This window comes from Carettochelys insculpta, chromosome 10 (genome assembly GCF_033958435.1).
Source record: "Carettochelys insculpta isolate YL-2023 chromosome 10, ASM3395843v1, whole genome shotgun sequence".
Lineage (NCBI taxonomy): Eukaryota > Metazoa > Chordata > Testudines > Carettochelyidae > Carettochelys > Carettochelys insculpta.
In genome coordinates, this window is record NC_134146.1 from 43040583 (window position 1) to 43056045 (window position 15463).

Genomic DNA, 15463 nt, shown 5'->3' on the forward strand with positions numbered 1-15463 from the left:
CTCAGTCTCTTTCTTCCCCATTTTCACCCTCCCCTTTTGCTCTCCCCCTCTTCTATTCTCCCGTTTTCAAAAACATTTATTATATGGCACATGAACCCCACACCACTATGAACATGAGTTGATTTTTCAAGCCCAAGATGTTTGAATTGGCTAAAGGGCATTTTCTCATCCCTGCATGACCTCTGTCAGCCATCCTGAGAGCTAGTGTCTATTAAATAATGTGTAAAATACTCACTGATGTGCGTCAGCACTTACCCAGGACAATGGGATCTGTGAAGAGTCAAATTCTCAAAGTGGCTCCTACAGTGTGTGCACTCAAAGTAGATTTACACAAGGTCAGGAGTTAGTGAGATGAGGGCCTAATTTGTGTGTGCCAGTAAGTGCATATGGAAATTTAGAAGTTGGACTGAACATCTGGCAATAACACAGATGATTCCCATGCATAACAATCCTGATATTTGTATAGCCAAACTACATGTGCATCTTACAAGAGAATTAATCACTGATTTTCATGTTTTTTTTTCAAATTATGCACTCTTATGAAGTATGCTGTGCAATTTGGTAAGTTCTTCTCTCACATTTTGTTAATATAATTTGCATTCCAATACCACCACATGTATTGAGCCAAATTCAGCCCTGGAATGACTCTGATGTTAATGGAATTTGATCAGGCATGAATTTGGCATAGTGTTCTGTAATGTTCATATTCAGAGGAAAATATTAATGATGGTTTTGGCTCTCTGGCACCTTCCATCTGAGGTGCCAGAAAAATTTAAAACATTAATGAGCTACGGCTATTGCCTCAACCTCATAGATGAGAAAATTGAGAAGAGGAATTAAGTATGTTGACCAAGGTAATGCAACAATTTATGTGACAGCAGAAAAGGAAGTATAACCCCAGATCTTCTGCACTCCATTCCTCTACTTTAACAATTTGACAATGTTTTCTTATTTTACTGGAGTTTTATAGGATAAGAGGGGTGCCTATAATCAGCTCTAGTATTTTGTATTCACCTGTAACGCAAACACTACATTTATAGAGTAGCGTAAAATCATTAATTGATTTCTGAATCCCAGTTCAGCAAGTGCGTGCCACAAATTCAGTGTCTCTGACAGCTACATTTTGCTTTCCAAAATCTCATTTAATTGAAATATAGTCTCACTTGAAGGATATCTACAAACTTGTCTAGTGAGATACTTCCTTATTGATTTCACAACTAAGAGGCTCAACAATAGCCTAAAATATTCCTTCTAAATTGAAATGAACTTAATGTTTATTTATCTGACTTATGTTATCGGACATTACACAAGAAAAACTTGTTTTTCCTTGTTCAAGAAATTATTTTCTCCAAAACATTCTTGCTTTTATTATTCCACTGTCTTAATCAGGACTGAGAGTTGAGGTATTTTTTATTTTTGCAAAGATACTGGGTGGTACAAATGTCTGTCTGGAGGCAGATACAGCCCCCACCCCCAATGCACTGTACGACTTGCTTATTTTTAGGTATACTCTGATCTGAGAAATTAGTCCTTTGTAAAGAGAGTCTAGTTCCTGATGTGGTGGTTTTGCCTTTCTCTGTCCCATTATGACTGGTGACTGTATGTGCTCTCATTCAGTGTACAACATATGCAGTTCAATAGTGGACAGATGGAATCCATGGGTCTCCATTTTACATCTTGCTATCACTCAACTGCATTCCAAAACCCTTGCCAATCTTGCTTTATGTCCAGTGGGACTTTGGCGCATAAAGCTTAGAGAACTGCTGTGGTTTTGTCACCATTCCCATCTGAAATGGTACACTAATATTTTATATAGGAACCAAGAACTTTTTTTAATGTACTGGTTTCCAATTTTCTCTTACTTGTCATTATTGCTGCATGATAGTGCTCCCTGACTTCTGATACTTTCTCCTCTGATAATCTTCTTTACCCTTAACTTCAAGTTTAATGTCTCTGACCTGGGAACATCTGGATGCCAGCTGGCAGATGGGATGGTGTGAATAAGGTTATATAGGGATTCATTGGGTTAGATATGTGCATAGTAATTCACCAACAGGTGGCATCTGAAGTCTCTATTGGTCATTGTAATCATTACAAAATGTGTATACAGAACATATTAAAGAGTTGTGTCTCTGTACTGATATGGGTTCTTAAGGTCTTAGAGTTAAGACACATCATAGAGACGTGATATACTTAAGAAAGGTTCCTTTTACCTATCTCCTTCTGAGGGTCATTTGTATAGGCCAATTTAGACACTTAGCCAAAGCTAAATAAGAAGTGGTGCAGTCTACATGAAAGCAAGTCTATAGGATGAAACAAACAGTAGCAGGCACTCTGTTTATGAATAAAAACATAAACCTTGTGTATCTTGGGTTCAGGCCCACAGACTGGGGGAGCAATAGGGGATGGTTCCACAGGCCAGGCACTTCAAAGTGTCTCCCCTCCTTTAAATTGCTGCTGGAGCACTGTGCTGCCCCCTCCTCCATTGCCCAGGAGCTTGAAAAGGCTGTTGGCTTCCCTGCTTGGGTTAAAATAAAATGCACAGGATCCTTCACTTAGGAGGCAGCTGACAACTTGCTTGTCTCATTAGAAAACTGTCACAGTCAACCTGGCTGTAAAGCAAAGCAAGAACATTGGTTATGCTGCTTAAGAATGTTGGGTGGGCTGCTTAATTATGTCTAGGCACTAGATTAAATGCTTTAATTTTTATGTTACCACAGGTTTCCAATACTTCATGAATCTCTGTTTTGTAAAGAAACAAATATGTTTACAGAGAAACTAAATGTAACTTGATTGGTGCGGTGACCTGAGGTGAATCTGGTAAGCTGTGGATACCATTTCTTTGGAGGCAGTGATCCAACGGACAGGGGCTAGACATCTAGAGAAATACTTGGAGGGCCCCAGGGTTGAGGTGTGCCAACCTGTACAGTAACAAGATGACTTGAGATTCTTAGGTGTGTGCTTGTGTTGCCTGTGGTAGCAGGAGCAGGGGAGCTGACCAATGGCAGTCTCAGACAAGGCTTCCTCATGTTAAGGGCAGGCAGCAGTGAGGTACCTCTTAACCAGGGAAGCAATGCACTCTCCTTGTCCCATATCTCCCTGCAGTTACTCCTCTCTGTCAACGGTGGCTGCTTTAAGATGTTATAAGTGCAGCCAGCTGGCCTCTCTGCCTCCCACCTGCTGCTCTTTGGACCCAATGCCCGCTGCTCTTTTCCAGCCCGCCGGCATCTCTCAGCAGCATGAATGCTAGCTGGTGGAAGGAGGGTGAGGATGCACTGGCTGTCTTAGTGCCTTGCTGCCTGAGTAGCGGTTAGACCAAGGGAGGGTGATGGGGTGCAGTTGAGGGCTAGGTAGGGGATCTGGGGAGACAGGGTGTAGTGGGAATGGGCAGGGGTTGCAAAGGTGGATAAGATAGGATCTCAATAAGGCTGGCTGAATGGGATGGGGATGCTAATGTGGAGCAGGGCTGGATGAAGGAGATTGCCATAACACTCCCACCAACTCTAGCAGGCACCAGGCTTCCTTACTCAACCCAGGCTGCTCCAGGCTCTCATCCTAGCACCAACCCCGGGCCCCCCTTCTACAGGCTCACCCCATAGATGCATTCCATTAACTCCCCACCTCATGCTCCATCCCTTCCAGCAAGCTCTCCATAGGTTCCTCCAGTTACTCCTGGCTCTTCCCCAAGCCCAGGGGATACTTGCTGTCACCACTGATGGGGCCTTTATAAGGGGAATCAGTGAAGCATCATCACTGACTGGAAATGCCACATACTTAAGCTATATAAAGATGGCAGCTCTGCTGCCCTCTAAAATATTCCCAGTTCTGTATCTTCTGTAGCCTCTGGTTCTTGCTATTGATTTAGGGTACTCTTGTGAGTAGAGTGGCATATTTTACTGTGCCTGTTGAAAATGTAAAAGTGGCAGGATCTTGTGTATCAAAACAATTGGCTTTGCCTTGCTGACAAGGTACAGTTTACTGAAACTGCAATAGAAAGACTTTAAAAGCATCCAGGCGGCAACCAGACAAAATTAATGGATAAAATAGCCTCTGTTGAGGAAATGCTTAAATACGAAAGTGCCTTGTAGGTAGATGAACCCTGAGAACATCCTGTATTCACAGATACATTACCAATGTAAAATTAGCTTATAATCATCAGTCAGATGTTTGCAGGTAAAAAACCTGCACAATCAAAGTATGTCTACTCTCAGGGGAAGATTAATGCTGCAATTGATCTTCCCAGGTTTGATTTAGTGTGCCTAATAGGAATGCACTAAATGGAACGCTGAAGACACTGCCATTGACCCCGGTACTCTTTGCAACAGTGAGGAGTAAGGGGAGAAACTATCTTGTCGACCTCCTACGTGGGACTCCACCAGAAATACGACCTAAGGCAGGCTGACCCCAGCTGTGCAATTCTTATAGCTGGAGTTGTGTAACTCAGGTCGAATTTCCATTCTGCTTTAGACCAGTAGTTGTAGCTACTACAATCTTATTTATTTTGTTCCCAAAACAACCAGAGTTACATCATAGTTGAAAGATACCAAAAATGATGATGGCCACCAATAATTTAGTGCTGACAGCAAACAGAGTGTGTTTGTGCGGGTCTGCATGTGTTTTTAGGATTCACACAGACACAACAATGGGCATTTAAATTCACGTGTTTCATGTGGTGTGTAACATTTCCTCCTAGGCATATATATTGTGGAAAGGTGTTTTGTTTCTGCTCTACAGATTTCTCTTTTTTTTTTTCCCTTTCCAGATTTTGAAACTCCTTTTACATTCAAAGTAAATGTGCAGTGGCAGTGTTTGGTGTTGGTTATCATATAAGCTTTAAGTGTTGAGGTGTGTTCTCTCTCTAGTTATATTGGCTGCTTGCTTTAGATTGTTTCTACAATGGATTTTTTTTCCAGATGAATAGATGCATTGTGCTTTCTCTCAGTCTGTTTTATATCAATACGAATTATACCTTCTTTCATGTCTTCTCTTTTTATTGACTACTGTAACTTAATTGTAGGGCTTTGCATTTTTAACAGAAGAAATCAAAACTCTGGAGGTGGTGTTTTTTTCTGTAATAAGTTTATACAGCCCAGAGAACACTTCCTGAAATATCTGGCACATTTAGATGGGAACTCATAATTGCGCTGCTGACAAAGAGCTAGTGCCTTCTTAATATTTGGACCATGTAGCTTTCTTCAAACTTTCCAGTGCTCATTTGTGTAAACTTGGCAAAGATGAAGCCAACTTCCTTTCATATTTTAATTTGCTAAACAGCCTGACATAATTCTTTACACCAACAATAGTGTTTAGAACCTAGATTTGTAAATATTACACCTATTCTATTTGGAGATCACTCATTAAAGGAGGTGAGCAGCTTTGTGGATTAGAGCAAGGATTCTCACACGTTTTCATAGCCTGGACCTTACCGAAACAGTGACCCATTCCCCTCCCATTCACAATTGCACAGACTTACCCCTTCTCTTTAATGAGACTAGAGCATCCCAGAGACAATTACAGCAATTCCTTATAAAATATTAAGGAACTATTTAATTTATTTAGATTCCTTTGATGTGACTCAACATCTGGAAGTGATCAGCTCCAGGATCACAGGGCCTGCCAGCTTTCTAGAGCTAGTCATTGTCTCACCCAGTGGGAAGGATGAATTTGAAAAACTGTGTGCTAAGGGTTTATACAGTTCTGCAGACTGTCTCAGAAAAGAGACAGAATCAAGTCACAATTTAAAGGAATAATACACTGCGCTGAAGAATATTTCTTGAAGCTAATTCTCATACTCTTCAGCCTAAAGATCCATGTGCTATGCAACCACAGAACCAGTATGAAGGTGTAGAGAGGAGAGGATCAAAACTATGGCAAAGATACTTTGTCCTATTGCAGAGTGTGCCTTTTTGTAAAGATCAGACAATATTGGGCCATCTTCAGCTGTGTTGAAAACCCTCAAAAGTCAAGATACCAAAAAACAGAAGTCTCCTTAAACCATGTCCTTGCAGTATTTTGGCTGCACAAATATATGAATCTAAGAAAGACTGTCCACTTGTAGTAGTTAGATACATTGGTTCAGTTACATCTTCAGGAGCTGAAGAGACTTTCACTCTCTGTGTCTAAACAAAAATAGAAAACACCAAAGCAGCTGATAGTTTGTGGGCACTTTAAGCCTAATGACACACATAAAAATCCATATAGGATGTCTTGGAAACAAGTACTTTCTATCTATACACTATAATGACCTTGCAGCTCATTAAAGGATTGACTGTTTTCCGACCAAAAATAATTCTCCTACCAAAAATAGTTTTCATGAAAATCTTTTTCTGAAAAAAGCTAACATTTCCTTAGTTCTATTCTCTGCAAATTAGAGTATATGGGCCTCATTTTTATTAATGCTAAGGCCACTTTACACTGCCTTGGGCATGTAAAAGCATTTTAACATGAATGCAAATTTTACTGCTTTAAGGTCACTGAACACAGGGAGAATAGTGTAATGAGAATCTGGCATACATTGCTTAGACAACGAGCAGTCCTATGGCATCTTATAGACTAACAGATATTTTGGAGCATAAGCTTTTGTGGGCAAAGACCCGCTTTGTCAGATTCAATGTAGTAGAGAGGTCTGCCCCTCTGATATACTGCTTAGGGAACCATAACAGCAAAACCAGAGACAATTTAGTCTTAAATTAAATCTTGTTCAACAATTGTCATTATCTCAGAATTGTCTGTGGATGGATCATGTCCTCTGCCCTACTTTTTGCAATACAGGATCAGAAAGAAGCAGAGGAGCTCATTCCACCATTTCCCGGAACCTTGTTTGGTCAGTTACGCCAGTGAAAATTGGGTGATAAATACTACTGTTCCAATTTGGTGCCATTTTACACCCAATTTTCACTGTGGTATGGAATAAATGATTGTGCAAGGTACAGATTAACAGTGAATCTGTTCCATGGATGTTATGCTTTTGTGGGGAACGAGGTGCCACATCTAAATCCTCCATCTGAATAGAGTGCCTTTGCAGTGGGTGCCTACTGAAGCCACTGAGAGCTTTCCCATTGACTCCAATATGCTTTGCATTAGATCCCCACTGCGGATGTCAGAGATTCTTAACCCCACCAAAATTCAGGAATGTTAGGATTTAGGTGGGGTTTGTTTTTTTTGTTTTTGTTTTTGTTTTTTGTTTTTCTGTTCTTCAGAGTTAACTGTAAGTTTTGTTTTGGGAAAGTAAGGAGTCTGATTTGTGTAGTAGACTGAACATTAAATCTGAAGTCTTCACGTTATGGAATTACCATATGTAGATCTCCAGCTCTTTTTAATGCTCCAAAAAGGCCTCAAATTGTTTTCTTCTGGATTTGTCACAATATTGCTAATACTTCAAGCACATTCCCTAAACACAGGTACTTTTATCCTGTATGCATCCTAGCCCTTATTTTGAATCATGTATATAGTGCTTTTTTTGTGCTGGTACTTGCTGGTACTGAGTACCGGCACCTTGGCAGCTCCAGCCACAGGATTGTCTGGGGGGTGGGGAGCCAGCTGAGTACCAGTTCCTCTTTTTTAACCAAAAAAAAAAAAGGCACAACATATCTCTATCATAATAATTTCACCATTGCTGGAACAGCTGGTTCCTCCCCACACCTTTAAATCTGGAATAGCTGCCACAATATAGGGTCTGGAATTGTGTGTCCTGGAGGTGCTACCGCACCCTATGGCTTGAAATGGTTTCCAATATGTACAGGATTTAGAGTTTGCATCAATGGCTTTCAGCACCCCCAGCATAAAAAGCTGTGGGGCGGGGGTACTGAAACAATGTGGTCCTAAAAAGAAAAGAGGATATGTCTTGTTTAAATTGGTTGTTATAATAATGTAGTGACATCTATAAAAATTATGTAAAAACTCATAGTAAGATTCTCCATTGGCTTGCACCTTGTGTTGTCATCTACCCCTGAGCAAAATGAAGATAAAGTATAACATTTATAAAAACATTGATCATAGAATGAATGGAGACTCTCCTGTCTACAGGTTTTCTTTTCAACCATCCTATAAGCAGGAATATGATGGAAGGGCTGTCATTTCCTATTAACTTGTACAGACCCCCACAATAAGGAATATGTCTTTGCCTATGTATTGGCACTGGCAATGGTAATATGGTTAACATGAAAGTTCTCTGTGGATCTCTCTATTTGCATCGTGCAACTCTGGTGATCAGCCACACAATACAAATACCAAGTTAGAAATAAATACTCAAGACAATAGCCATAGTGAATAAGTCTGCAATGTTCTAGAGACTGAATTATATTTGCATAAAGTGTTTATGTAAAATAAATCAACAAATAAACCTGTAAAAAAAAGATTCCTATTCACAGATAATTCATGGACAAAAAAGAGGGCTAAATTAATCCAATATATTATTTGCTGCATATAGCTTTCTCAGATATTTTTATGACCATGGAAAAATAGTGAGGACCTTTTAAAAAGTAATTATATTGTTTCATAACATTCTATTTTTATCTCTTCCTTTTTATTAAATGGAGTCCCATACAAAGATATATTTCAAATTATTTTAAACTCTCATTATTTCCCTTGGTAATGTAAAATTAAGATATGTGACAGAAAAGTCTATTTAATTTGTGACAGAAAAATCTGTTTAACTTTAGGCAGGCAGCCAATTTATGGGTTTTAAACTGTTGTCAGGGCAACATTTTTTTATGATTCTCATGAGACTGTTCTGGCTGAAATCATACATTCTCTTTTAAAAACAATAACAGTAAAATAAGTTTAACTGTATTTAACTTAGAGATACGAAGTCTGGATCAGTTAATATTTATGGCTAGCATAATTACATATTTTGTTTTCACAATATTTTGAAATTATATACCTCATGCTATGATGCATATACTAGATGAAGTAGGTTTTAGCTAAACCATGGAAAGTAAGTCAATTAGAAATACACAATTCTAACTGCGGCAATTATGCAGCTAGAATTGTCTTACCTGGCGATCCTCATTGAAGAAGGTCAGTGGAAGAGTTTCTCCTGTTGACTTCCCTTACTCCTTGCATCTCAAGAGAAGTACTGGGGTCAGTGCTAAAATCTGACAGGTTGATTTTGCTCATCCCTACCAGACGGACAAAATCAAATCCTGGAAGATCCATCTTCTCGGATAACGTAGACATAGCCCTAGTCTTATTGACTAACTTTTGTCATTCTACATAGTGCCTGTGTGTCTGTATTAATAATGTGTATTAATTAAATACTTCCTTAATGGTTTAGTTTCCTTAATGCAAAGGGTGCTACAAATCACTCTGCATATCTAAAAGCTAAGGTGCTTGTTAGAGGTTTTCAGTCATCCAGAACAGCTGCTTATTTCTGAGATTTCAGAAAGGAAACTATGATTATGGGCTAGATTATTTTTGATGAGCCAAGTAAATACATTAGAAAACCTATCAGTAGCAGTTAGAGTCTATAACTGAAACTCACAACCCTAACTCTGTTTCCTCCATAAAGAAACACAAATACCTAATGGCAAGTTACCTGCAAATGACTGCATACAAAGGCATAACAGGATGGCTACAGAGGAAGTGGGTGTAGCCTACATATAAATCCATGTGCAAATAAAAAGACATGACTCAACCGGTATTGATGTCTATGTGTAGTTTTGTCCAGAAAACTATTCCTACTGTGTTAGTATAATAAAACGGTCATGGAAGGATGGTGCACAGAGTTATTCTGAAGGGGCAATAAGGAAATGAACTACTAATGCTGCTTATAGAACATGCATAATATGTACTGTATTCCCTTTTAAGAGATGGGAAGGGTGGTTCATGTTCCTCATATGAAGTAGGATGTGGCTGTATAGTTGCTATTAGGCAAAAATTTAGAAATCTGTGATTTAATTGTTCCAGGATCAACCTGTCCTTTGGAAGATTTTCTTCCCTTCTTGTCTATTGTGATAACAATGGAATGGTTCAGCTCTGCATAGCATGTATTGGTGAGGCAAGGCTCTGGATGGCCCCAGTCTTACACCCATTTGATGTCAGTGGAAGTGTTGCCTGTGAGTTCTCTGAGACCGGGATCATATCTTACATGAACAGCTGACAGGGAGCAGTGGGGGAACCACTGAGGCTTTCCTTGGTTATACAGTTAATTTTCTGGCTATTTGGCATCTGATATTTGTTATCTCTGTCTTTATGCTGACTGTCGAACTTCCATATTTATTTGTGCAAAAAATCTATGTATATGTTTCAGCTGTGTCTTGCCCTCTGACATTAAAATAGTAGAGAGCTGTGCCCCTACAGAACTTGAATGAACTACATAAGTAAAACTCAAGGGTTTCAGTTATGAACATAGCAGCGTGATTATTTTCCAATGAACTTTGTGATTTTTTTCTTGTTGGCAAATTGTTCACAAAGAATCTGTGACATAGCTACCTTTATTCGTTGTTCTAAACTATCCATGAATTTCCTCAGCAAATAATTCTAGATCTGTAGATTGTTTATGAACAGTTGATTGCTACTCTTCAAAAACTGCATTGTATTGATTAATCATGTGGCATTAATTCTGTTCCCTGCATGGTGAATTAAGCTGCTAGTTGAGTGAATCACTTATGGTAGGTCTCAAAGCCTGTAAGCACACGCTTAACTTCTTCCGTATTCAGCAAAACACCTCATCACATTCTTAATATTAAGCTCATGTTGAAGTGCTTTGCTGAATCAGGACCTAAATCTCTTCATGATCTAACATGAATTGTGATTCTGACAGCTGAATGTACAATTCACACTATGTGTAAAATCAACTTTTAATGGTTATTCCTACTACTAAGTATTTCTCAAGTGCTCAAATGTTCCTAAATGTGCACACACCAAACTTGCAAAGAGGGTTAAAAAAATTACTTTTGAATTCACGTGAATCTTCATGACAAATTTTCTCCATTATTCACGCAGCTGCAGTAAGTAATACTGTAAACCCTTGATTTAATGGACTAATAGCGGGGAAGAGGTGTCCGTTAATGCCAAAAGTCTGTTAAATCCGAATGGTTTACTGTACAGTACAGTACAGTATTCACCATAGCACACACCCCCAGCCAGGCTCCCCCAACACCCACCCCAAAAAAATGTTGGTGACTCACCAGAGCTGCTGGAGCCGGATGAGCCACCAGGATGGCTGAGGACAGAGGAACCTCAGGGGATGGAGGAGCCTCTGGAACCACCGCACCAGCTGGGGCCACCAGGGCCGGAGGAGCTGGGGGGTCACTGCACTGGTTAGGGTCCCTAGGGCTGGAGAAGCAATTGGGGCCAGAAGAGCCACCATGCACTCCTTGCACTAGGGATGAGGCACGTACATGCAAGGAGGTGACACTTGTGTATGCATCCCACCCCTGGTGGGAGGAGCATGCAGTGGCTCCAGCGGCGGTGTCTCCAGCAGCTACTCTGGCTCCAGCGGTCCCAGCCATTGCAATGGCCCCTGGTGTCTTCTGAAGCCCTGGCGGTCCCAGACGCAGTAGCGGCTCCTCCAGTCCCGGTGGCTCAAGTGGCAGTGGTGGCTCCTCCAGCCTTGGCAACTCTGGTGAGTCGCTGGTATTTATTTATTTGGGGGGGGGTGTTATTTCCAATCTCTGTTAAATCAGGGTCCATTAAATCGAGGGTCTACTGTATACAATTTTCTATAATTATATTACATCTCTCTTGCTCTCCCTTTTTCTTGTTTCCCTTTATAACAAATGTACTGTTAAAAATTTTGTCTTTTCTCTTTGGTTAAACATTCTTGCCCTCAGACAATAATATAAAATGGAGACACATTTTATCAAATCCCATTAACACTGAAACCCTGCTTTCTACTGGTACCTGGTATATTATATTTGGTGACTTCTGAAAGTCTTCCGATGCCGATAAAGGGACTTCCACTGAAAAAAAATTGAGATAGACTCACAAAAAGTAGAGACTGAAAAGATCTGCTGAATCATCTGGTGTATTACGCTGTTAGGGCTTGTCTACACCAGCCACCTCTTTCAAATGGGGCATGTAAATGAGCCAGATTGGTGAACAGCAATGAGGTGCCACATTGAATATGCAGCACCTCATTAGCATAATTCTCACCGTGCGAACTTCAAAGTTGCTAACTTAAAGCGCTAGCAAGCAGTCTAGCCGCGGGCACTTTGAAATACCTGCACCACTTCAAAGTTTCTGTACTCCCAGAATGTTTTGGGAGTAACGGAACTTCGAAGTAGCATGGGTACTTCGAAGTGTCCACAGCTAGACTGCTTGCTGGCGCTTCTAAGTTAGTTACTTCAAAGTTTGCGTGGTGAGAATTATGCTCACGAGGCACTGCATATGCAGCGCAGCACCTCGTTACTATTCACTGATCGGGCTCATTTACATGCCCCCTGTGAAGGAGGAGGCTAGTGTAGACAAGCCCTTCGTGTAATATATTCCTTAATGTTGAGATGATGGGCCAGATTCACAGCTGGTGTAAATCAGCATAGCTATGCCAGGTCATAGCGGCTGAGGATCTGTGCTTATATTTGGTTGTGTTACTTATGGTAAAGTAATATTTGCAGTGTTCTTGAATCTGAAAATATATTTCAAATGAACAGTGATTATATCTTTCAACAAATAGGTCTCACTTCTTCCCAGGAGCAGCTGGACAGCAGCATAAAATAACTGAATGTGAATACGTGTCCAGCTTATGACAAAGGGAATATTTATTGATTTTTTCCAGAGAGAAACGAGAATAGGAGAGAGGGAATTTCTTTGAAGATTTACTTCAAACACCTTCACACATCATAACTGACAATTTCTCACAAAGTCCAGGAGCTGTGTGTGTCCTATCTACTATTGACTTCACTGATCTTACCTGAGATTTTCTACCAAATCAAGCCTGGTGAGTCCAAGTTTTACTGAGCACATTGTGCGTGTCTCATTTTGTCCATTATAAAAACAAACAGCCTATTTAAGTGGGAACTGAATTTCTTATGCAAAATTCCCACTGAGTTAAATGGGAGCTGCACGATTAGAGGGGCTGCAAGATCAAGTTTTTAATGACGTCTTGAGATAACTATTTCAGTTTCAAAAAAATACAGTTAGAGTTCTTCAGTGCTTATTTTGTGTGATTAACAGACGGCCTTTGAAAGTTTACACCTTACTCTTTTAAGCTACATTTGACCTGACTTGGGAAGTGTGGCCAGTGGTAATTAGAAATTATTTCCATTTGATTTACATATTATTTCCCATGAGGTACAACGACATCCATCTCTCATCATGTGAAGAATCAGGACAAACATACCAATATCAAAGGACGAATATACATTGCCATATAACAACACGGTATACTGAATGCATGATCTGACCAAGAGGTTTGCAGCAAAACATTAATGACACAAGAATCTTAAAACAGCTACACATCCAGAAAGTTAGGGCACAAATGACAAATGTGATATGTTCGTATACTGCACATAAAACATACATGATGCAGAGTTGGCTGTGGAAAATACTCACTTTTTCATCTGATACTGCTTCCTTTTGGCTTGTGCACTCCATCGGTGCATAGCAGGGAAGTAGGTACTTGTATAGTGAAAAAAATTACTCTGACTAATAAACATGAGCATTTTACTTAGAAAAGCTGTCACAAACTATTACTGAAAGAATTTGACAAATAACCAATAAATGTTATGAATCTGTGATGAACTCCTGGCTCCATTGACGTTGAATGGGAGTTTTGCCATTCATTTAATTGGGCCCAGGATTTCACTCGTGGGTTCAATATTTGTGATTCATAAACTGGTTAGTGTAAAATTGGAATATGATACTTTAAACAAAGCATCCTATTTCCCTATGCAATCATGTTTTAACAATACATCACAAGTATAATACAACATTTGACAGAGAGTTAGGAGGAAATTGAAAGAATTGTTTTCTAATGTATATGAAAATGTCAGTAATAAAAACTTCTATTATTAATTAATTGATTTAGTGTAACACATTTTACACAGTTGCTATGATAAGTTTGTTCTGGCATTTTACCAGACATATTATTTTTAAGACATAAATATTTATTTTCCTACATTAGAAAAAAGGCTTTTGGATTTTATTGAAGATTATTTTTATGTAAGACACGCCCTGTGATGTACGGCATCAGACCAACTGCTGAATCTGAATAACCTCGTGTACTTGCATGTTAAATATCAACAAATAATTGTATTGAATGCTATCACCATGTATGTTGCTGGGGAAAATATTACTAAACTTAATCCAAAGTTGCTGTCTAGCCTCATAGGATTATTTAAAAAAATTATCCAATCAAGTTTGCATCATTTTCATTACTTAAAATCTACTACTATCAAATTTCAGGTAATGGATCTGTAATCTAGCATTTATTATTTTTGCACAAATTAAAACAATGAAGTATGTAAAATAATCTTATTTGAGATATGAGTTAAATGCTAGTGAAAACTTAAAGAAAGGATTTTATTTATTTATAAATGATACCACTATCAACTGGTTGTTACATATGATTTTAGACATATACGTTGTAAGTCAGAATGTTTGTATATATTATGATAGGTACATATTGATGGCATGAATAATATTTGACCCTTTAAAATCAATTTTAAATAATCTGATGGTAACTGACATATGTATATTATGCTTACTACAAATCATTTCTTCAGGAAATTTACATTTGTTGTTAAAAATCTTCCAAAGCTCAAGCAGCTAATTTATTTATTACAAGCTATTATTTTCTTTAGTATGTTATGATGGCACAAAATATAATTTTGCATAAAATGTTTTCCGAAGAGTCTCCCTCAAGGAGAATCACTAAAAATAAAATATGCAAATTGAAAACCTAAACAGGGAATTAATTTCTCCAACTTCCCTTTTTTTTGGTGTGTGTGTGGCATTTCATAATAGTGTTTTCTTTTGGGAAAACTAATTGCTTGCTAAAAGATTTGACTCAAGATTGTTAATGCTTATCTGCTAGTTAATTTGCATTCTTTGTTACATTAACATATGTCAGCTGCCTCCTTGGAATCCTAACATTCTGCCCACCTGTGATGTCATAGTGAGGAGGGGCTTTTCCTCTGCAGACTCCTCCCTCGGTAGCTCCTTCATCACCATGGCAACAGCCTTATCTGCCGCCCTAGAGCCTTTCCCCTACAACAGTGAAATCAACAATGGCTTGTGTCAGGAGGAATCTTTAGCACTGGTTACAAAAAACACCCCAGAACAATCCAGTAATTAAATGATGGTGTTACTCTGGAAGTAGAAGTATGTTGTCGTTGAAATAAAATACACAAATACTATTAAACAAAACACCAAACCTGAACAAGCAAACAAAAAACCCCAACAACTTAATTGGTAACAGTGTTGTGGCCCCATCCTACAGCTTTTACTCATATGAATCACTCTGTTGAAGTCAGTAGGGCTACAAATGCCCTTGCTTTTGTGTGGTCTCACAGGAATACAT

At 39.1% G+C, this 15463-nt stretch overlaps 1 protein-coding gene across 2 annotated transcripts in view; it reads right to left on the reverse strand.

Annotated features, from left to right (window-relative positions):
• The window catches only part of PEX5L (peroxisomal biogenesis factor 5 like), a 65789-nt gene extending 50675 nt beyond the window's left edge, over positions 1-15114 (reverse strand). For both annotated transcript variants that reach the window (XM_075004047.1, XM_075004046.1), the window contains exon 1: positions 15046-15114. In XM_075004047.1, the coding sequence (XP_074860148.1) occupies positions 15046-15114 (69 nt within the window). The remainder of the gene's footprint in view (positions 1-15045) is intronic.
• Positions 15115-15463: the final 349 nt, after the last annotated feature.